At 34.0% G+C, this 24817-nt stretch overlaps 2 protein-coding genes across 2 annotated transcripts in view; one reads left to right on the top strand and one right to left on the bottom strand.

Annotated features, from left to right (window-relative positions):
* Window positions 1–24817, bottom strand: part of LOC110018355 (protease 2) — a 176673-nt gene that overhangs the window by 38007 nt on the left and 113849 nt on the right. The gene's annotated exons all lie outside the window — the stretch shown is intronic.
* LOC110018360 overlaps window positions 1–24817 on the top strand; it is a gene marked incomplete in the record, with an annotated part of 146098 nt that overhangs the window by 83921 nt on the left and 37360 nt on the right. Inside the window, 5 exon segments of the mRNA XM_020715647.1 lie at window positions 5055–5348; window positions 5442–5561; window positions 5636–5785; window positions 7390–7562; window positions 12133–12237. Coding sequence (XP_020571306.1) covers window positions 5148–5348; window positions 5442–5561; window positions 5636–5785; window positions 7390–7562; window positions 12133–12237 — 749 coding nt within the window.

Here is a 24817-nt window from a genome sequence, read left to right as displayed (position 1 = left end):
GCGGTCGTGGTCGTTGTGGTCGAAAAGGTGGAAAAGTGGGATACCGGGCAAATTTGATGGTAGCAGAGGAGGGAGAGACAGGTGCGGCTTTTACCAATGAGGATCATGAGTATTTGAAGTTGTTAAAGATGAAGCAAAAAACAACAGAAGATCGGGTGGAGGATGCTTTCCACCAGTCGTCATCAAAAGGTGACATTGTCACTTATGCTCACTCTAACAAAGGTACTTATGATGCACATGCTCTTGCCTCTATTTTCGTCACAAGATCATTAGAATGAATAGTTGATTCTGGCGTATCTTGACATTAAATAGGTACTGCTAGAGAGCCTTCTTCCTATACTCTTCTAGCAGTACTAGAGAGCTTCTAGATTGCTAATGATACAACATAGTCTGTAGTTGGTAAGATACAGTGAGGGGCATCAATTGTATGATTTTGTTTAATATTTTGCATGCTTATTTTCCGGTAAAACTTTTTCTCGTTAGTGTTATTATTCTCTAATTAAAAATTGTTGTTTCTTTTGATATTTCTAAAGTGATTTTCCAAGAGAAAGGGGCTGGTTGGATACTTGGGACTGAAACTTAGCATAGTTGACTCTAGTATTTGAACTGGGAGGGGAAGTACTCAATTTTGACATCCATTGTAGAGAGTGCTGGATTAGGAGAATTCGGGAGGAGTGTGAAAGATGTGTTGTTGCTACATCACCGATGCATGAGACACTCTTATTTTAATTCATTGAGTAGGTTGTATCATTCTTTATATGAAAATTCAAATAAATAAAAGCTTCTTCGTGATGCGTGTGAGTTTGACAAACATATTAGGAGCTCCTATATCAGTTTAGGAATAGAATTTCTGATGTTTTTGACTTGATACATTTTGATCTTTAGGGACCTTTTTCTTCAAGTTCTATGAATGGTTATCAATATTTTGTTACATTTATTGATTGTTTTTCTCGTGTTATTTGGTTATATTTGATAAAAAATAAGGGTGATGTATTTGTTTGCTTTATGGATTTTCATGAAATCTAGACTCAATATGATGTAGTAAATGTGTTGAGGTCTGATAATGGGGCAGAGTATACCAACAAAAAATTTAAAGAATATTTGTCAGCCCGAGGGTTACAACATCAAATCACATGTTTATGCACACAAACACAGAATGGTGTAACAAAGAGGAAGAATAAACACCTATATGTATCCTGAAGCTTGATGATCGCAATGAATGTCACAAACACTTATAAGGGAAAGTAGTTTTGATAATTGCTCAATTAATTAACAAGATGCCTTTGCGCTGTTGATTGGAAGCCTCCTTGTTAGATGTTGAAAGAAGCTAATAGTGTGGTTTTCCCATTAAAAGTGTTTGAATGCGTATGTTTTGTGAAGGATAACAGGTCATTAGTATGGAAGCTGAATCCCGGAGATATGAAATATGTGTTTGTAGGTTATTCTATTACTTAGAAGGGGTATGTCTGATAGAACCCATGTCACGACCCGACCTAATGCTTATAACAAACTCAGGCGGGAACTACAGTCAGACGGTATAACATTTCATTTTATTTTCTGCAAAATGTTTCAGAAACTCTCAATATATAAAAAAGCAACTAATCTACAAAGTACAATCAAAGTAAACATCTAGAAACATCAACATAATCTGAAAATTATATCTCAAACTAGTAGTAAACAGTAAATGAATAGAGTAAACAGAAACTACAAACATAACATAACTTGTACTTATCAATTGCAGTCCTTCATCTATAAACCAAATCTCTCCTGCTAGATATAATATATTAATCTAAAGTTATTTTTCTCCTAAAAGAAGATATTAATTGCAACAATAAGATAATTTAGTGAGTAATTATAATTTAATATACATTAAATTTTTATTTTATACTATGCATGAATGACTAAAAGTAAATTCAATTCATTTTATTAAAACATTAAATTTACCAATTCTCATTTCATTTTAAGTAATTATCAATTTAACCTCTTTAATAGTTATCACGGGATTACCGTCATACCCGAAAATTTCCTAAAAAATGTGTCCGAAGACACCCTCAAAATTTTACTCGAATGTACTCTTATATTATACCCGAGAGTACACCTTTACCATTTTCTTTAACATGCCCGAGTACATTGCATTCTCTATCAGTACCATCTAGAGGTAATCATGTATAACTTAACATTTATCTTTCAATTCATATGAATTTCAAATAATTTAAGATGTACCTTTATCAATTCGTTGTTTTTCTCACATCTCTTATACTATTTTAGATATTCAAAATGATTTTCATGAATGAAATACTTTTTAAATCATTTATTGTAATTATTCATTTAATTAAACATTAATTTAATGCATAAAAAATAACCACTCACCTTAATCTTAAGTGGCTTCTGAAATACTTATCACTTTCCCAGCACTTTGACTTTTCTATCGTCCTTTAATTCAATTGTTTGATAAATTAAAATTACTAAAGTTAGTTCATGAAAATTGTTAATATGCAATTAACACGGGGGTGAGTAGCAATGGTGAGAGATTGATATAAGTGGGAGTTATGCTTTATCCTGTGATGTGAGATGAATTGGTTGAGTAACCAGAAAATGAGAAGAGTAAATCCAGAGATGGTGGGATTCAAGCTGAAGGTGAGCTAAGGGTGTATACACGGTGAAGGAAACAAAATGAGGGAATGTGGTTTGCAATTTCACTCATACCAGCTAATTCCTTGTCTTAGTCTTTTTGCGACTCTTAATAGCCCTACAAAACTCCTAGATGCTATGATTGATTCTTCTCCTAACCTTCAAACTTTAAGGAAGACCTCTCGCAGCAATGCGAGACATTCTCTCGACTGTTTTGGGTGAAAATATGATATTGCTAACTTTGTTTTATATTCTAACATAACACTTTTATATGGAGCATCATCACATTATTGGACACTGTTTCTATACCTAAGTGTTGGCAGGTTCCTAATGATGATCCCAAGTGAAAAGCAGTTGCATGAAGAGCTTAAGACACTCAATAAAAATCGAACATGGGAGATAATGTCACTGACAGCAGTGAAAAACACAGTTGGGTGCAAGTGGATCATCATCACAACAAAGTAAATTTCAGAAGGGAAGATGGAAGTGATACAAAACACGAGTGATGGAGAAAGGGTGCAGTCCGAAATATGACATTGACAGTGATGAAACCTTTACACCAGTAACAAAGATGAGCATTGGGAGAATACCGATTTCTCTGGCAGTGAATGTTGGGTGAAGGTTACACTTGATGTAAAAACGGTATTTCTTCATGGTAAGTTGTTGGAGGTATGTATAGAGATACCATTAAGATTAGATATAGTTTAGATAGTGGACAAAGTGTGTAGGCTCAAGAAGTCACTGTATGGTTTGAAGCAGTCTCATCGAGTTCGATTTAACAATTTTAGAAAGACTATGGTGGGCATGGGATGACAGCAGATTAATGCAGACCATGTGGTGTTTTTTCAATAACATGAAGGTCGCACCACTATACTAACTATGTATGTTGATGACATAATTGTCACTGGTGATGATGGGACAGAGATTGCTCAACTAAATGTAGGATTGACAATGAATATTAGGTGAATGATGTTAGACAACTCAAATAATTTCTTGGGATTGAAGTGGTCTGTGGATCTGAAGGGATGATCTTATCCCGAAGAAAGCATGAACTAGATCTCAAGGAAACAGGCATGTTGGGATGCAAACCTGTAGTCTTTCAAATTACTTAGAAGGCTAAGGTGAGTGCAGAGGTAGAGGAACCTTTTGATCGTGAGAGGTACGGAAGATTGGTGAATTGTTTAATCTATTTTTGTCACACTTGACCCAATATCTCTTTTGCAGTGAGCGTGGTGAGTCTCTATCCAAGGAAGGGGCATATGGATGCAGTGTGTTAGATTCTGAGGTACTTGAAGAGTGCATTAGGGAAGCGGTTGATCTTTAGGAAGAATGAGCATGCTTTGAGGGATTTTATGATATTGAATGCGAGTTGTGCAGATGACAGAAGATCTACCTTAGAATACTGAATATTCATTGGGGGCAACTTGGTCTTTTGGAAGAGCAAGAAACAACCTGTAGTAGCGAGGTCAACAACAGAGGCAGAGTACAAAGCCATGGTCTTAGGAGTTGCCAAGATGATGTGGTTGAGAGCTTTGTTGGTCAAGCTCAAGGTGGACCAAGAAGGTGGACCAAGGAACTCAAGGAACTCAAATGAAGTTGTGGTGTGACAACAAATCAGCAATCAACATTGCCAACAACTCGGTGCAACACGACATAACCAAACATGTGGAGATTGATAGATTCTCCATCAAGGAAAAGCTGAATAATTACTAGAGCCAAATCATGTAGTCATTGAAGAGCAAGTAGTTGACTGCCTAATCACTAAAAAACTTAGTTCATTAGATTTGTCTAGGTTATGTGACAAGATCGGCATAGTGGATATCTTTTTCCTATCTTGAGAGGGAGTGTTGAGAACTGAACCATATTTAGGATTCTATTGGTAAGAAAAGGGAATATTGAAGAAGTCTGGGGTTTTTTTTGTAAAGCATTGTAATATCCTATTTAAGCCCATGTTATGAATGTACAGATTAGGTTTTTTGAACAATTGTTTCTTTAAGCAGCATAGTGAGCTGCTTGCTGTTGCCTGCCATTGCCCTGGCTCCATGTTACAACTACATTGAAAATAGGAAAATAAAATGGAAGAAGCCTAAAGATGAAAATTTTAGTGGCAAAAGCATTGTTAAAGAACGTTCTGAATGTGATACATGTTTCTCAAATTTTGCCTCTAAAATAGTTTATATTGGAGGTGAAAATTATAAATGGGGAACTATTTAATAACTTTAACTTGATATCAAACCCTATACTATGTTTTTTTTGATAGTAGACCTTGTCTTAACTATTTTGTTTCAAAAATGGTATATCTTCTCTTGGATTCTTAACCTATACATCCTGTCCTATCATCAAGCATCTATAACCTCTATCACGTTGTTCTCATATCTGGACATGGATTTGTGGTATCATGCAAAATGAATTTTTGGTTACAGGCACAAGAGAACCACTTGCTTGTTAAGGAAATCCTTGTGGATTTGAGTTCATGTAATTCTGTTCAAGTTCAACCTATTTGCTATGTGGCAGCAATGCTGACCCTACCTGTATCTGATGCAAAAACATTGTGTCAGATTAGTCAGGGCATCTTTCATGCTAATGTGAGAAGGAATTCTTTGGTTTTCCATAAATCCTTTGAAAGCAAATGTTTATCAACACTGCCGTTGTGTAACGGCTTTTTTAACTATTCTGGCCACATATCAGGTCGACTCTTACTGAGGACTTCAAAGCAGGTAATCCTTTTCATTGCTATATGATTTTTTGAAGATCTGGTGATATTAAATCCACTTGGTTAACAACAAAAAGAAAAAAAAATTTCCTTGTAGTTTCATTTGCAAATTCGTGCATCATCTGATGAGGAATATGGTTCATCTCGTAATATTGCCGTCAGTCTTTTTAGGAGGTATAGGAATGTTATTGACCGAGGAGGTAGTGATAACTTGAAGGTACATCCTAAATGTTTTTCATTTATGACTATTTTTCTATGGTTCCAACTGGCAAATGCTGCAACTGTAATAAGGAATTTATTGATGCTGGTGTGAATGCATATGCGCTTGGTTGCACTGATGAGAGTTTAAGGAGAGAACTTCTGGACATGAAGAATTTCGGAGAAGGGTTGCAACCTTACGGAGGAGGTACAAATGTGACATGTAAAATTGTTTCAGATGAGGTATGAAATTTGAATATATGCATTTTTTATTTACGTTTAGATGGAATTTCTGATCATATGTTTTATTTCTTCAAAAATTTTATCAAACTTACTCATCATCATAATTGCTCCTGTACTCCAGATTGGATGACAAATTAGTTGTGGCAATTCCTATTACATTAATCCTTACCAAATCATCGGGAAAACCAAATGGTTTTGCGGTTTTGAATTCTAGAACTTTAATCTGCTCTTTCATAGTTGAAAAATATTTATCATATTAATGCAAGAAAATCGTTTCTTATTACATACATTATTACAATCACGACATTTTACATTACCATTGGGTTAATCGTATTTATTTTCCAGTTACCTGAGGCTTAAGATGATATCAAGTGTTTAAATTTCCAAAAGGAATGACAACATGTTACCATATCATTCAATTGTTGAAACGCGAGGCGATGAAACTAACATATATATATATATATATATATATATATATAATTTCAGAAAAAAATGGGTCCTGCCAACCTATCCAATCTTTGTTGTTGGATTTTCTTTGCTCGACTGCTTAGAGTCCTTATAGTAGCAACTGAATCTCTATAAATGACCGGGGTAAATTAGTTTTGGTAGCGTTAAGCTTGACACTACATGAACAACAGTGTTTTTCTATATAGATATTTGTGATTCAAATTTTGCAGTTAAAAAATGAGGCATTTACACCGTTCACCTAGGCCCATCCTCATCTATGCATAAAAGCATAGCATAGAGTGTGAGTTTATATGAAAAATATTGTAAAGCACTGATATCTACGTAGGATTAAAGCGGAAAGAATCTCTTAGCCCAATGGGACCACATTATTATATTGTCTCATTCCTTAATTTTCTCCTTGGATCATATTTATTTGGTTATCAACACCACTAGTGGAGGATGGTGGCCATTGGTTCCTTGGAACATTTCAAACCTGCGTTCACTAGTTTGATAGAGCACCTAAAGTAGCTTGCTAAAATTATTTTCTTTATTTTTTTTCTATATAGGTTCAGAATAAAATTTGTGATCATTTTTGGGAATAAGAATGAATAGATAGTTTGCATTATGGATTAAAATTTGCCGCTTTACTCAAGTTGTGTCTCTCCTTCACCAGCAACCACAACATTTTAGGTTGCCTTTCAGCTTTTATATAAAAAATATTGAGTGAATTGTACTTTTTATTCTCTTCATAATCATGCAATTCATTGATTGCTCCATGAGTGAGGTAGCTTGTCATGTAAGAATACCCTTTTCACTTTAAAAAGGAGTGGACACTGTTTTTATCCTTTGAACAACGGATACTATTTTTACTTAAATTTATTATTTCTATTATATATTTTTTCCAATTAAATATAAACTTGTAAAGACGCTAAAAGTTAGGTAGTCTCATTCATGTGTAGATTTAAGAAATTGCCTTGGTTTAATTAGATATAGGCACAAAACCCTTTCACATCCCACATGTTGGGAGCCTCAAGAATTGGCTGCAACTTCTTTCCTCAAAAGAAACTAAACTGTGCAGGACAAATAAATTTTAAGCAATGTCCGATTGTATTGTCAAAGCTTTTCACTTAATTATACTGTCTTTATTGTTTATGCAGGTTCGAGAATGCATTTTATGGTTGAGCATTGTGTTCATTACTATTTTGTGTACACCACAACCAACCATTGTCCGGTGGTCTTCTACGTCTCCCGTATCCACTGAAATCATGCATCAGTGGAAAGGATTTTGTGCTCTAATTGCTAATGCATATTTTAAACGAGGAATGGCTTGGTGAGGATCTTCTACTTTTGAATATATATTTATATTCTTTTTATTTATTTGCATTTTAGGCTCTTCAATGATCTTTGACTAAAAATGAAAGGAATTCCTATTTTTATAAGCTAAAAAGAGGTTGTGAAGTGGTTCTATATATATATTTATGGGCCCATAAATAGTTGAAATGATCCGCTATGAGTTAGTGATTATATATATATATATATATATATATATTCTTGTCTTTAAATAAGTATGATTCATAAGGTATTTTTTTTCTAGTTTTAAATGCAGGTATCGTTTTAATTGACATTATTCTAGGATTCCTATAAAGTGTTTAAGGATTTGATTTAGTGGGCAAATATTGTTTGGAATGACAAAAGAAAGAGAATATGTGAAATCGGTGAAGATTGGAAGGGGAAAAATGACGATTATTATTGTCCTAGAGAAGAAATCAACAATGAGGGGGATGTGGTCGGCAGCTAGGGCAACATAGTATGGATGTTAGAAAGGTTTGACAACTCATTCTCTTCATGATATAGATTTTTCATTTGAAGAAGAATAGGCTATAACACTTTGAACAGGAGAGAAATGAAAAAATGTCTCCAAATAACATAAAAAACAAGACCCCAAAACAGATTATACATAATAAATTTTTATTAAGTAAAAAAATAAATCCTGATTATAATTCAAAATGAAGAAAATAAATGCCCCATGAAGCTCGTAGTACAAAATAGCTTAGTTTTTCTGCTATAGGCCTATCAAGGCTGGAAAATCCCCTCCTGCTAGTGCGTTCCTCTAGGTGTGGTGCTCCCGCATCACTCTCCCCAAGTAAAAGAGGCTTTGTTTTTTTCTCTTGAAGCTTCTGGATCCTCATCGTATGGTGGCAAGTCAACAAAGTTAAAAGATAACAAAAATATTTTAATCTCATGAGAAATCGATCTTATATGCATTATCGTTAATCTTTGTTGCAACACTGAATGGACCATCAACTCTAGGTTTTATCTTTCCAAATTATCATATAGAAAACCTCTCATTCTTCAACCCGATCCACATACATATCACCTTCTTTGAAGACTATAATTTTTCTGAACTTTTTGGCCTGTTTCTAGCACTTAGTATTTTGATTTTAATTTTTGTCTTCACCTACAAATGCATGATCTGATTCTCTCTAACTCACACATTTGCATCAGTAAAATGCATAGTAGTTGGAAATATGGGCACTAAATCCAATGGTGAGAGGATTTTGCTCGTATACATTCTTAAATAGGTTAGGGCATATGCTGCATATCGAGTGGTAGTGGATCAGTTGTAGGTAAACCCAACCTGAAGAAGAATCATGTTTCAAAGCTTGAAGTTCCTAGCCACAAAGCACATAAGAATGTCCCCCAAACTCAGATTTATCATTTCCATTTGCTCATTTGCCTGGAGGTACGCTATTAAATTGAATTGTTGCTTCATAACTAGTTTATCTCATAAAATTTTTCAAAAATGGCTTAGAAATTTCACTTCTTCGTTGTAAGTGATGATCTGAGATATGCCGTGAAGATGAACTATCTCTTTGAAATGTAAATCTATACTATGTGAAGCATCCATTACTTTGTGACATGATATAAAATATGTCATCTTAAAAATGTGATCAACAACCACTATAATTGAATCCTTTACAGTTGGCTCTGAGGGAGATCCACAATGAGTCCATGCTCACATCGATCCACGATGACTTTGGTACATGAAGGAGAGTGCGTAGACCCGTATTTGCACAAAACTCTTGATTAAGTGTGTAGACTCGTATTTGCACGGAAGTCTTGACTAGCGACAGATCTTGTATTGTCAAACATGCCTCTCCATGTCTCATAATAACCTAGATCATTTGAAGTTCTTTTTCACTAATGAAAGGGCCTTGTTTCTATCAAAATGTTTGCTCATCCCTCCTTCATGGAACTACTGCAAAATACTCTCCCAGTGAACTCCTAGGGTTGCATAGTCTATTATTGTGGAACAAGCAGCTGTTTGATTCCTGGAATTGCTCATAGGATTTCTTCTAAGAACAAATCCAGATCTCCTAAAAATCCTTGTCGGTAGTTTGCAGATCTTTCAATGCTGAAAGCCAATGAACTTCGACGGCATAGTGGTGATCAACAAGAGACGGCGGCTTAACACATTAGCTACTTTATTTTGGTACCTTGCTTTGTGTCTAAGCACAAAATAAAAAAAAAGAGGAACTCAACCCAAGAGGCATGCCTACCATTCAGCTTGCTTTGATTGCTCAAGAGCTTCAAGACTTCATGATCTGTGCAAAGAGTGAACTAGTTATTCGGTAGATAATGGTTCTAATGGATGATGACTCTCACCATAGCAGAAAACTCCTTGTTATAGATAATATATTTCCTCTCATACTCATTTAATTTCTCATGAAGGAGGCATTGGGTGTCTTCCTTAAGTTAGCATAACTCAAGCATCACACTCCATCTCAAACACATGGTTGAAGTTGGGGAGGGCTAGAACAAAGGCTTGAGAGACATGTTTTTTCAAAGCTTTCAAGCTAGCATGCACGTAATCTAACGAGGGACTTGAGAAGATGTAATATCCTTCAAATTATAATGCTTTGTGGTGCGCTTCATCTTTTGTATTTGGACAACTTAATTCATGTCTAATTTCTTATTTAAGACTTTTAATGAAACATATAGTAATAACAAAATTATTTCTAGTATGTATTGTTTAGCTGCTTTTTTTTTAAACTTGATCCGTTGTTCTCACAAAGGAGTGCTATTGATCTATAGGGAAATATCAACTATCTTGAAGAAAGAATTATTTCTCTTGTTTTTTCTTCTCTCTCTCTCTCTCTCTCTTTTCTTTTTTATAGAGCGAATGATTTAAACCAGAAACATTAAGTTTGGTCACATCAAGTGGAGGGATGGGATTGTTGACAAGTAGGTGATTTTCCAAGGGGAAAAAAACTTGCTATCCATGTGAATATGAATAGTAACTTGAAAGTAAAAAGGACATTCGCAAATGCTGTTTCACAGTTTTGGGAGCTTTATTAGTTGTGAGGAGATATGAAGATTAACTTGCATTTTATTGGGTTTGCTATCTTTGTTGAGAAATTTTAGGAATTGGTTAAATTTTGAATTTAAATGGAAATTTTAATTTCAAATTTGTATATATTTATCAAGAAAGCTGAGGGTTGGTTGAGGGCATATAGGAGATGAGTTGGAAGACAGAGAATGTAAGATGGATGGGAAGCATATGGAGAGAGATTTAAATGGGTTTTTGAATTCTCTTTTTTTTGAGTTTAAGGAGAGACTACATATTCTAACTGAAAGACTGAGAAAGTTTTTTCACTAGGAAATGAAATTTTTTTATTTGTCAATTGGATGAGAAAACTAGCACACATGGAGATGGAAAGAGAGATAATATGGGAAATTGCCTTAATGATTGGTAAACTTGTATGCAATTGATGAAATCAAAATAAAAATGTCAAACAAAAGTTTTTGTTGTCAAAATGGGGTAGTAATCATTGGATAATTAAATTAATTGAAAATGAAAAGAGAGAGAGTGAAAAGAAAATGCCGAAGTAGTGAATTATCACGGTGTCAATATTTTTTAAAACATGAGTTCCCAAGATGTCACCCCTAATAGACTGATGGAATACAGTTCACTCATAATGGTATAGTTTTGCCTTCTAATGCTATCGGGCTATTAAGCTCTTATGACAAGAAGACTAAGAAGTCCAAGCAAAAGCAGCTAGAAGTTTTATTGAGCTCTCCATAATATAATTTTAATGATTATGATTTTATTTTATAAGTGATCGGATAATTACAATTCTAAACTGTCTGAGCCTTCTTACAAGATGATCTTCATCAAAATATGAAAAAAAAAAATCTTAATTCCTTTTAAATTTGAATAATAAACACAAACAATCTCATCTATATTTGTCAGCTTCTATTGGATAAAAAGCTTGCATCATTACTTTTGATGGATATAAACAATAAAATTCAATTTTGATAGAAAGATTTATGGCCTTATACTAAAAGTCAATGATGGAAGTTAAGGATTTTGAAAGATGTAAATGAAATAGTTATCACTACAAAAAAAATTCAAATTATAATAAATATGATAAAATTTAATCACACTTTCAAGGCGATACAGAATGTAAAGAAGAAAAGGGTAAGAATCCACGAGAAAATCAAGCCTCATTCTTGGACAAAGAGTTAACCTCTCCAAAATTTCAATTACAATGCTTAACCAAATAGTTAGGTTCCAAAATGGCAAGTATTTTCAAATGCAAAGCTAAATCACCTTTTGCCTTGTAGTTGTTATTTTTGTTGCTTTTGGTAAAACAAGACAAAGCGTCAACATATAGCTTCATATTGTCCATCATTGTATAATATTGATTACCAATCTTGATTCTTTTTGTATAGAAATGAAACTGCAAGTCTTGCGTTGTATTTTCAAATTTGGAGGGTTTTTCTGTTTTTGACGGGCTGTTATGTATGCCAATTTTTTGAAGCTAAATGATGAATGATATATATGTTTTATTTTTTTATTTTATTTTTTTTAAACTTCAATTTTAGTGTGGTAGCAGGCTACCTGTGAAGACTCTACAGCTTGAGCAAATGGCTGTTTTGGGCTGTTCAGAGGAGGCATCAGTTGTTGCTAGCAGAATGAGATTAGTTTTTACCACACTAGAGGTGAGAGTAAATTCTGTCTTTCTTTTATTGAAAAACGTATATTTACTTTAATCTCAGTTTAACGATCTTCTCTGCCAATAACTGCTTTACCCAATGTGAAGATAAGAAAAAGGAGGGTATGGGAGATTTTTTGGTTTGGAGGGCGAGGGTGACTTGGTGGTTGAAGATGTAATTAAGTACTGTTACTCAAGTCCACCGACAAAGGGGCAACGGGTTAACTTTGCCTTTAGCCAATTTGAGCTTGGCCTACTTGACAGCTAATTCTATTTGTTTCTTTTACGAGGTGATTGTGCTGTGTTTAAAATTATCTGTGGATAATACTAAAACCTTTCTAACAAGCCCAACATAAAATGGAAAAAAGATAAGAGAGAAAAAAGAGTATAGTGAGAAGCTCTGGGATCATATATAAATCCATTTGAGTATAAAAAAAGCATATACTAGGCTCTCCTAGCGTCCTCTTATTTAGAGATTTGGATTAGGGTTTGAGCGTTACAAGAAAAGTTACATATTTAGCTACAGTAATTAGAAAAGTGCATGACAAGAACTGGTGGTTAATTGTTGTTAAATACGGGAGGCTTATAATTTGATTCTTGGTTTAGTCTTCGACTTGTATTGAGCGTAAAGTCCCTGGCAAGTAGAGAGTAGCTTCTAAGGCTTGAACGAGTATATGCCAGAATAAACCATGATGAGGCAAATTCACCATAATTTTGGCGAGTTCGTCATAAGCTTTGCTAGTTCATCTTTGGCCAGTGGAGTTCGACTTGAACTTGGCGAGTTCATCCTGATTTTTAACCAATCATCCTTACTATGAATTGGGTTTTTGAGATATAGAGATGTATATTTTTATCCTGATTCTTTTCTTTCTTTGGAGAGCAATTGCAAAAAGACTACAGCAATGAAATAATTTTTTTTCTAATAAAAATTTAACCTTATTAAAAGGAATTTTTTCTATATAAACTAATGCTATGGCATGATTAATAAGACTGACAGTGTCGTTTCATTTGTATTTTTATCCACATCATTGTTTTTGAAATTCCATAAATATGAGAATGAAGTTCTCATTTGGACATTGTTGGTTTATTTATCCCTTTGCCTTGACTTCTGAAAAATTGTCTTTAGTCCCAAGAGTAGGTTGAATGTTTATAAGGAGAATATCATCTATGGTATTCTTAAGAAATGTCGACAAGAGAAGTTAGATCTAAAGTTGAAAGAACAAGAATTTTTTTTATTAATGCCAGTATTAATAGAAATAAAAATTGTCTTCAATCATAATTCTTATATTCACTAAAGTTTGCCAGTTTTATTCTGCTGATTTTTTAAGTATTTTTTTATTCTTGATAGGGATGTAAAAAATTGACACAACACGCCAACTCGATCCAAATTCGACTCGAAAAATTCAGGTTCGGGGTGGCCTGAATAATTTTCGGGTCTAGTTTAGGTTAGGAATCCTAACCCATTTAATTTTTCTGGTCAAATTTGGGTTGACCTGCCAACCCGAAGTTGACACGAAACCAAATCGCTAACCCATAGTTGACACTTCAACCCGAAATTGATTTCAGATTGAGCAAAAATCAACACGAATTTGATCCAAAATCAACTTGAACAACTGGTATACCTTATGCTAAGTAGTTTATTTTGGTCGGGTTTGGGTCGACAAGTGCGGATCAAGTTCGGGTTGGACTTTGTGGCCAATTTAATTTGGGCCATGTTCAAGTCAAGCAGTTTTAGGTTGGATCAATTTCAGGTAAGGCCTGAATACGGCACATGAACCCAATTTGTCATCACCTATTCTTGGCATAAGTCTATGCTTATCACACTTTTGAGAATGGTACATCTAATAATCCATGGATGATACCAAAATTTAACTAACAAGCCAACAAGAAAGATAACAAGAAATATAGTGTGTGAGAAAATAATAGTTTAGAGTGAGAAGCTTCAGGAACTTATTTTAATGAGTTTGAGTACAAGAAATTATATAAATCACAATCTCCCCACAGCTCTCTATTTATAGTTTTGGATCGAGGCTTGAGCACTTCGAAATACATTAATATGAAACATACTTAGCGATGTCCGATGGTTTCCTTTTAAAAATGCATGAGATTTGTAGCATGATTATACTAGAATGACAAAGTAATTGATTTAGTAGCTGACTTATATGGAGGAAATCCTTGATTTGATGTGGTTAAGTCATCTACGTATAGAGAACAACTATTAATCTATGAATGAGTAGGCCATAATGAATGAAGTTGTTGTTAAGAAATCATTGGCCTATTTGGGGCAGCTGCAACTTATTGAACAAACAATTGCGAAGCTGCTTTTAGGATAAACTGTTATTAGAAAGCAACTCATGGTGAAGCAGTGTGTCTGTTTGGATGCTCTGTTGTGTTGCAGGTATTTCCGAGGAAAAAAAAATGTTATGTTGTTATGTATATTTATTTGTTGTAAGTCTGTAATTTCAGTAATAATTTAAACAAAGCAACAAATAAATTTTAGCAATTCAAATAAAAGTCGGAGTCCATTGTTATTTTACATCAAATGTAATACATCACTTAACATCTAATAGCACGATAAATAAAAATTACAATAACAACTTGTAATATTATTATAATATTTTTTTCATATCCAAACGATCAAGTCATCTAGAGAATTTTACTTAAAAACTTCTCTCTACACATGATCACTATCTGAAGTGGATTTCTCACTATTATTATCTCATCTAAAAAAATTATAGTCGACAAGTGTTCTATTTATAGGACAGCTATAGAATATTTTATGACAAGCTCGTATATATAAAAACCATAGAGCATAAAAGCCATCTAGAAAATCCCCAAGGTCGTGTTACCCCTAAATAAAATTATTGATTCCAACTCCAATTTTAAAGTCTTTAAATGACATATATAAAGAATTGGCAGGCATTTTGGGGATATTGCTACATATCTCATTATCAGTATACCATCCAATAATCACAAAAATTTATGCATATAATTTTAACATTCTCGATCTCTCAACCAACATATTTATCAAACCAAACTATCACTGTGCAAGCATAAAACCAAGTTTGTGAATCATGGTAATTAAACCATCCCTTGGTGACATCCATTGATGAATATCAAGTGGAAATAATCACAAACAATATCACAAAAAGCACAAGTTCGCAGCTAGGATAAGAGAGTCCACCTCTTTACTTGGCAACCCAAAAGCAAATACAATAGATGATGAATGCATTATAGCAAGGAGATCATATTACTTCACTCTTCGAAGAAATTTATTAGAAACAGCTCCACTAATCACTTTCACACTAACCATATTCACCCAATTCAAATTTGAAACTCTTCTCCTAAATAGAACATATACATGAACACCGCAAGGTTTTTTGCAATCACAAACTCAAAAGAACACATAACACAGTATAACCCCATAGCACAATAAACATTCATTATAATTACAAACACTGAACTTCAGCATAACCTTCTCAACATATCACAATAAACCCACATAACTGCAAACCCAAAAAAAAAGAGTGCATTGTCATGTAAACAAAAAAACAAGATAACCCTATAGCACAACAGGAATTCAACTCAATTCCAAAATCACAACTCTGAACATAGCCTTCTCAGCATATGATAGCAAACCCAGAGAACAAAAAACAAAAAAAGAGCACTTTTTTATCATAAACCAGAAGAACAACCCACCGCCTTAGCATAAAAATGAAAACCAAAGCTTCCACTATAGCAAAAGCCCCATAAAATCACATAAACACTCTTAGAACATAAGCTTTACAGGCTAAACCCTAGGAGCAGAGGGCACTCACCAACCCAATTAGCACAAATTTCTCACTAAACACTCAGAGAATATAATTTTCACAAATCTGATTGAAAGCAATAAAGAAATGCAGCAGAAGTCCCCTAAAATCACATAACATAAGAGGAGGAGGAGGGAGGGGGGGCGCGTTGTAAAGAATTGTGAAAATTTGATATATATGTTGGTTGAGAGATGCACTTATGTTATGTTGAGAAGAGTTTAAAACTGGACGTTTTAAAACTGGACGACTTCGAAAATGAGAAGTGTAATGAGAATCACAAAGAGAAATATGTCACGGGGGTTTAACTTCAATACCTTCACAGGAGGCGCACACCCGAACGAAGAAGGGCAATCGAGTAGCGGGAGTTCAAAAATGTGAGAAGGGTAACGTAGGAAGATTCGGGGAGAGGACGTCGAAACACGGGGAGAAAAATCAGACTGCAGTTTGACCTTAGAGGTCTGCGAACACCTAATTTCATAGTGGCGAAACAGAGAATGCCGTCACAGAAGGCGCCCCAAATAGCACAAAATCACGGCGTGATTCCGCTCCTCTCCCGTGCCGCTGTCTCAAACAAACCCTTATATGGAGGAAATTATTGATCTGATGTGGTTAAGTCACCTTCGTGTAGAGGGCAGCTCCAAAGCTTTGAATGGGTAGGCCATAATGAATGATGAGGCAAATTTCAACATAAGCTTGCCAAGTTTATCTGGGCTTAGGTCCTACCTATCTTAATCTATAAACAACATTTTTGGGCGGGCGGGCGGGTGGCGAGTACCTAAAAAAAGGAAGGAAAGCAGGTGGTGGTGCCGACATCAATGAGGTTGCAAGTAGTGACTTAGTAGGAGAGACAGGGAAGGAAGAAGCAAGGATGAGTTAGATAAGAGCAAAGAGAGGAAGGAGAACCCAACATATATAACTGCACCGCAAATTATAAATGCTTTCCCACTGCAACATTAAGTACTGTTGGTTTGACTCAAATTTTAGCTTTATAGATGTTTCATGGTTACAAGTTTGGGTCATTTATATACATTCCACACAATTCTTATGTATTTATATATCTAGCATCTATAGTTTTTTTTTTTTTTTTAATATTATAACACAACATCAAACTTATTACTACCACTAACTTTCAAAAAGTGAAATATACATTTTCATGTATACGTATAGTGGCCAAAACGTAAAAATCAAATTATAGATGTTAGATATGTGAATACATAGGAATTGTGGAAAAAAAAAACACAGGTCTTGTGTGGTATGTATATAATTCTTCCCAAAAGTTAAGAATTACATTCTCTTTTGGTCCCTCCCCTCCATTATGTTTTGTCTGTTTATTCATTTATTTCGTGGTTGAAAATCTCTGCAGGTCGTGAGCCCACAGTGGCCGAAAGCTTAGATCACTTGTTATGTGACATATGAATATGATGCGTTCTTTAATTATGCGAGAAATATTCCAAACATTTCTCGTCATGTCACGGTGGCGTGCACCATACATAATTCTAGCATATGTTCGTTGTAAAACCGAAGGAGTAATTATTATCAATGTAGAATGAAATAATCACTTGTTATAGTGCTACTGTTTCTGTTTAGCTTCTTATACATTTTCATGAGATTGCTGGTTTTTATGGTTTAAAGATTTACAGTTAGGGCTGTCAATTTGGCTCGTTGTTCGCGAACAGCTCGTGTTCGGCTCGTTAAGCAGCTCGTGTTCGGCTCGTTCGTTAAGCCTAACACGAACAAATTTTCAAGCTCGAAATGTAAACGAGCCGAACACGAACAAAAGTTTGTTCGCTCTTGTTCGGCTCGAATTAGCTCGAAAACAAATATATATAAATATACATAATATATATTCATAAAATCAAATATTAGAAATTATAATTATTTAAATTAAAAAAAAATAAATTATCATATTTTAAAAATTTGTTCTGATGTTTCAATTAACTCATGGGTATGCTACTCTAAATGCTCAAGTCATTTGAGTTGTGATTAATGAGTAATGAGGTAGAGTACCCCAAGGGCAAAATAGTCAATTTAGAATACAATTCTTAATCAAAATTTAGGATTAACCAAGAGAAAATGGAAAATTTTGATTTTAATGAATATGTTTGGATGATTGAAGTACAATGAGATTAAAAGGTAGAAACTCACTCACCACCTTTGCACAATATCAAAAAAATCATAATTCTCCTAATATTCATGACTTTGAAGTCAATTAAGATCAAATGATTCTTAAGTGATGGGCTTAAGCTAGAAAGATGATAGTTTACTTTTCTTAAGCACAAAGTTGAGGTTGATGTGATTATTTCATAAGAATACATATCACTTAAATCAAAATTTTGATAATTTCCATTCCACCTATCATGATTGTTAAGGGCTTAGTAGTGACATAGGCTCGATGTCTACACTCAATTGAGTGGATTTAGAAGATAAAATGATTGGAAATTAACATCTTTAAACACTACAGGTTGGATCTTAATTACGGGCACCATAATCTTAAATTACTTAAACTTGCCTTAGGGGCACCCACTCACATAATGTTTAAATGAAAAATCAATTGATTAATTGGGTATCCTACTCTTGGGATAATTAAATTATCAAGTTTCACTAAGCAACAGAGTAGTAAAATTTCGACCTCAGATGATTAATAGAACAATATGATAAGTTTAAAATGAACTTAAAATATTTCAAGAGAACTTTAAAGTGGTCCAAGGTCATGCCTTGAGCATTTTGAAATCTATTGGACATTATGAAGGGTAAATTGGACTTACCATATTTTTGTTCTAAAATCATCCACTAGGATCTTCTGAGATTCAATAAAGTCATAACTTGAGGTTTGATAACTAAACCTTCATCTACTCCTGCAATTTAAATTCCCTGCAAAATTATATACATGCCTTGTAACTACTAACCTTTCAAGTGGAGGAACGAGAAGAATCAACAGGTACACTTTTAAATTATTGCATTTACCTTTTTGTACTTTTTGCCTTGAGCTTGCATGTTAAAAAACGATGTCACCCTGCATAAAAACCAAAACTACTAAAATAGCCGTAAAACCAAAACTAAAACTAAAAATCAATCAAGATAAAGTTAACTGTCACAACATTCAAAATATAAGATAACTCAAAATTTAATCACAAACATCACAAAATAAAAATTGCAACTAAATTAAAACATCTCTATTGGATGATCAAGAATCCCTTAGAGGAGGTAACCTACTGTCGCTAACAAGATTTCCCACAGTCTAAATGAAAGATGAAACTCATTAAGTTGAGTTTAGTAAATTCATTGGGACTATATAAATATGAAAGAAAATAGTGGTACCGGAACGAGGGAGCCATAGGATCCTAACCGGTGTCACTCTAATCAACTTTAATATACCCCATAATGTTTAACTAAGCATGATCCTTTGGGACATACGATTTGACATCATAATTTGACACATTAGAAAACCTAAACTTGTAGTGACAAGGATCTTGGAGCTAGCATTGTGGGCAACACGTCCATCTTCAACAGTTAAACATGTCTACACCAGCTAAACCATTCTTTAGATTTAAACAACCAAACCATAGGACTTTGAGGTGGTTTGCTTATGCAACATAAATCCTCAACTTTTCTTTAGACTTCTATATAGCTCTGCTACATAATATAAGCCCTAACTCATCTTAAGATTTATTCATCATGACCTAAATTCTCATATCTTCCAGGCTATTTGTGTGATGGTTTCACGCGAGTGTAAGCCTTAATTTGACAGTTGCCTTCAGATTTAGATTGGGAGAAATATGACAAAATCAGAAAATTTCTTGTTGTTTTTAATAATGTGACGAAAACGATTTCAGGTTCTTTCTACATAACCTTAATTGTTATTTTTCTACAATTTTATGCATATAATGAATTTTGTTGTTTTAATTAGCGTGACAAAAAATGATTTTAGGTTCTTCCTACCCGACCTCAAATATTTTCTTACCTGCTGTTTTCCAAATAAATAAATTATTGTTGGATGAGTCAACATCCTCCGATGATTATATGAGGAACATGGCTTTAGCTATAAGAGTTAAATTTGATAAATATTGGGGTGATTGCAATCTCCTTATGTTTGTTGCAGCTGTTTTGGATCCTCGTTGGAAAATGAAGTTCATACATTTCACTTTTAGCAAGATGTATACACCTGCTGAATTATACTCCAAAACTAAACAAGTTGAGGATGTTATGTTGCAAATTTACAATACGTATGCAAGCGATATTGCTAGTTTTAGTTCTACAATTGGCAATGTTTCTTCGGAGTTGCAAAGTGATTCGATTAATTCACAAAGTTATGATTGCATGCTTGCATTTACTGATTTTGTTCTTTCATCTGGTTCCATTCAACCATCAAAATCAGATTTACAAGTCTATCTCGAAGAGGGTCTTTTTTTGGCCAATACTGAACATTTTGATATTTTTGATTAGTGGAAGTTGAACACTCTCAAGTATCATTGCTTATCAAAAATGGCAAGGGATATATTATCGATTCCAATAACAACAGTTGCCTCCGAATCTGCATTTAGTACTGGTGGAAGAGTGCTAAATGACTATAGAAGTTCACTCTCGTCAAAAACAGTGAGTGCATTAATATGCTCGTCTAGTTGGATTAGATCTTCCACGACTCATTTGAAAACACCTATGGTAACTCTCTCAATAATTAGCTTCTATGGTATATGTTTTTTTTCATCTTAAAAATGATATTGATATATCTTTCCTACCAGCAAGAATTAATGGAAGAGGAACAACTTGAGGTGGTTTTACCCGAGTAAATAGAGGGGAAGGAGGAAATGATGTTTGCTGAATTGCTGCCCCATATTATTAGCATTTTATGTCATTTTATGTCCATTAGCTGAACTATAACTTTATGCTGAGCTTTTTTTTATCCTGTTTTCTAGCTGAATCATAATTTCTACGATTCTATGCATTTGTACTGCCCAAATAATAATGCTGGGAAATCTGTTTTTTATCCAAATTTTACATTTTTAGTCTAGTAGTATCAATCATGTCTACTTTTTGAATCAGTGGGCTGGCAGGGCTGCACACTATCTTTATATATGCTTTTGAGTTACTTGGATGGGTCATTCTCGCTCAAAGCTGGGAAGGCAACAATGGTTATTTTTTTGGAAAGTTTACTTGCATACCACATAAGCTTGACATTTACATGTGGGCTGGCAGGGCTGCACACTATCTTTATACTTGCATTTACATATATGTCATCTAAAGTTTGACATTTACATGTATATCACTTTTAAGCTAACAAATCTATGCATAAAAATGCATATTTTGATTTGAGCAGAGCATGTATATATGAAAGTTTTGGTTTTAGATATGTATGGTATGCTTGTAAATGCCACTTTAGTTTTTTATTCAGGTAGTTGAGAAATGAAAAAATTGTATGGTAGCTTTCCAAAGTCTTTGCATGAGAGCATAGTTGCTTTGTTGCTAGATATGGATGGGCTTAATTAGGTTTGATGCATTATGGAAGTGGTTCTTTTCGGTGCCCCATTAGATGATTATTCTTACTCTTAATTTTGGAAGGCAATACATGTTTGCAACCATTTTAGGAGAAGAATATGATTTGGAAGGCAACACAAGCAGTGCATTATGGAAATTATGGAAATTATGGAAATATGATTTATTGAGCATTGTCATTCATTTTGGATGACAACACAAGTTTGCATTATCAGCATTGTCATTAGAATGTTGTTGTCACTGAATCATGTTGAAAATTCTGTTGTCACAGTACTGTTTGAGCATTTTGGATGACAACACAAGCAGTGCATTATGTAAATTATGGAAATTATGGAAATATGATTTATTCAGCATTTTCATTCATTTTGGATGACAACACAAGTTTGCATTATGGAAATTATGGAAATTATTCAGCATTGTCATTGCATTTGGATGACTTCATGATGAAGTTATCCTTCTCTGATTCTTGGAGATTATCATTTGCTGGAAAGCAGATTACAGTAGCTCCATAAATTTGTAGTAATATGGGATGCTTAGTTGCTAACAGATTGCGTTTGGTGAGCATTTTATAACCCATAATGTTTGTACAAAATTTGTACATAAGCTTCTTAAACTTGGTTGCGTTTCAGGGAATTAGTGAGAATTGTTTCAAAGAATTGGTGAGCATTTTATAACCCATAATGTTTCTTTTGGCAATTCAATTTGCATATTGCACTAACATATGATTTCAGTATGTTCATCTCCTGCTTGTTGCTTCACTTATTGAACCGGATATAGCTCCACCTCCATCCTATGAAGATGCTGATGGCATTTTTAGTTCTGATCCAGCGAATGGTCTGACTGATTCCATGGGAAAACCTTGGCCTCATTTCGAAGCCACATGATTAATGGTTGGTTTGAGGCAGTAGGCAGTATTTTCATATGTTTCTATTACAATTCTCGTTACATACCTACTTGGCAACAACAACTGTTTTAGAATTTTTTTTTTTTTTTTGAGAAACAGCATTTTTTTTGTGTGAGAAACAGCTTTTAACAGCAAAGGGATAATTACATGCGAAGCACTTGGTACTTTTTTTGGCTGGTGTCGTTTTAGAAGCCAAGTCTGGCTCGCTTACAGCCCTAGTTGAGTCTCCTGCTCCTGCGGTAGAGCTAACTTTAGTGGAGTAGTGACTTACTTAATTCAGGTTAATTTCTGTTATTTTTGTGGTTAGTTTTCAGGTTATTTTCCTTACCCATGCATTTGGTGCGATTGTGCTGGTGTCGTTTTAGAAGCTATTTTTCTGGCTGGTGAAGTATTTTCATATGCCAAGCACTTGGTACTTTTTTTGAACTCGTGTTTTGCTCGCCAGAGGCTATCGTGCATTGGTTTACAGGAGCATTTGGTGCGATTGTGCTGGTGTCGTTTTAGAAGCCAAGCCTAAGCTCGCTTACAGCCCTAGTTGAGTCTCCTGCTCCTGCGGTAGAGCTAACTTTAGTGGGGTATTGACTTACTTAATTCAGGTTAATTCCTGCTATTTTTGTGGTTGGTTTTCAGGTTATTTTTCTTACCCATGCATTTGGTGCGATTGTGATGGTGTCGTTTTAGAAGCTATTTTTTCTGGCTGGTGAAGTATTTTCATATGTCAAGCACTTGGTACTTTTTTTGAACTCGTGTTTTTGCTCACCAGAGGCTATAGTGCATTGGTTTACAGGTGAATTGCTGCCCAATACATACTCAGCAGAGAACTTAACTCTTCCAAGAAAATTGGCAAACCTGCTCTAATCTGAAGCCAAATTGACAGCCCTACTCAAGATGGATCCCAATTTGAAGGAATTGCTGACTGGAGGAAATTGTGAATAGACGTCATAATATTTTTGTAAATTTGTAAAATTAATACATAAGATTTTATTTTGTAAAATTTTTTTAAAAAAAGAATTAATATTCTTTGTGTAAAGTTTTGTAAATTTGTATTGAAGTTTTTGTAAAAGTTTGTATTTTCTAAATTTTCATATGTTTGTTTAATTTCTAAATTGTAACATTTGTAATGAAGTTTTTATTTTGTAAAATATTTTTTGCAAATTTTTTCTTGGAATTTATTCTTCAAATTTGTTTGGAATTAAGTTGTTAGTACAAACAATTTTTTAAGAAAAATTATAATTTTTTTTAAAATAAAATTTTATAATAATTTTATATTATAACGAAAGCGTAAGTTTCAACGACAACTTTTAAAAAAAGCTGTCAAAACACTGTTTACATAAACAGATAAAACTGTCGCCCCAAACGAACACTTAGTTTTATTTTGAAAAATAAGTTGTTATGCAAATATTGTACAACAGCTCGGCTCGTTTACAACCCTAATTATGATAGAATTCACAATCTGGCACACACCTCGGTGAAATGGTGTGGCGAAGCGAATGAATAGGACTATAATAGAGAAAGTTCATTGCATACCCTCTAATGCCAATCTATCATGGTTACTTTGGACTGAAACTACTTCTACAACTTGTTACTAGGTGAATCACTCTCATTTTATTGTTATTGATAAGAAAACCCTATAAGAAATTTGGTCAGGTAAACCTGCAGATTACTTTAATTTAAGAATTTTAAATTTTCTCGCATATTGTCATATTAATAATGGTAACTTAGAGCCTATATGTATAAATTGTGTATTTCTTAGTTATAAAATTGGAGTTAAATATTTATAGTGCTGAGAAACTAAAAAAGCAATCATTACTAGAGACACTGTATTTGATGAGTTTATCATGTTGCATACAACATCTACTGCAATATTTAAAGATGATGATCAGAAGGAAATGTCTAAGAGATAGGTGGAGCTTTAGATTGATACAATTACATTCTTAGGCATAACTTCTGCGTCAAATTTAGATAATCATGATGATGTATTTTTCCACCTTCATTACATTAACCATCGTAGTATTCTATTGCCATGAATAGAAAAAAATAAGATATTAAGTCACCTTAGTTGTATGGTGAGGTTGATTTGGTTGCTCATGCTCTAACTGTAGCAACTGATATCAAGTGTGGTGGAAAACCTTCTAGCAATAAAGAAGTTGTGAATTCAGTTGACTCCAACAAGTGGATGATCACTAATGCAAGAGGAGACTGAATATCTACACAAAAATAAAACTAGCGGGTGTCGGCACTATTTTTGGTGTGGGGTTTGCCCGTAAGAAGCTGTCGGTCATCGGAATTGAAATCCCGTTGCCCGCTTCGGAAGGATGTTTTTTTAAAAAATTTAGTTTTGAAAAAGATGAAGTCAAACTGACCCCATAATTTTCATAGTTTA

The sequence above is a fragment of the Phalaenopsis equestris genome, unplaced genomic scaffold (assembly GCF_001263595.1).
Source record: "Phalaenopsis equestris unplaced genomic scaffold, ASM126359v1 Scaffold000016, whole genome shotgun sequence".
Classification (NCBI taxonomy): Eukaryota; Viridiplantae; Streptophyta; class Magnoliopsida; order Asparagales; family Orchidaceae; genus Phalaenopsis; species Phalaenopsis equestris.
The sequence above is the reverse complement of the archived record's forward strand: the minus strand, read 5'-3'. Positions and strand labels throughout refer to the sequence as shown.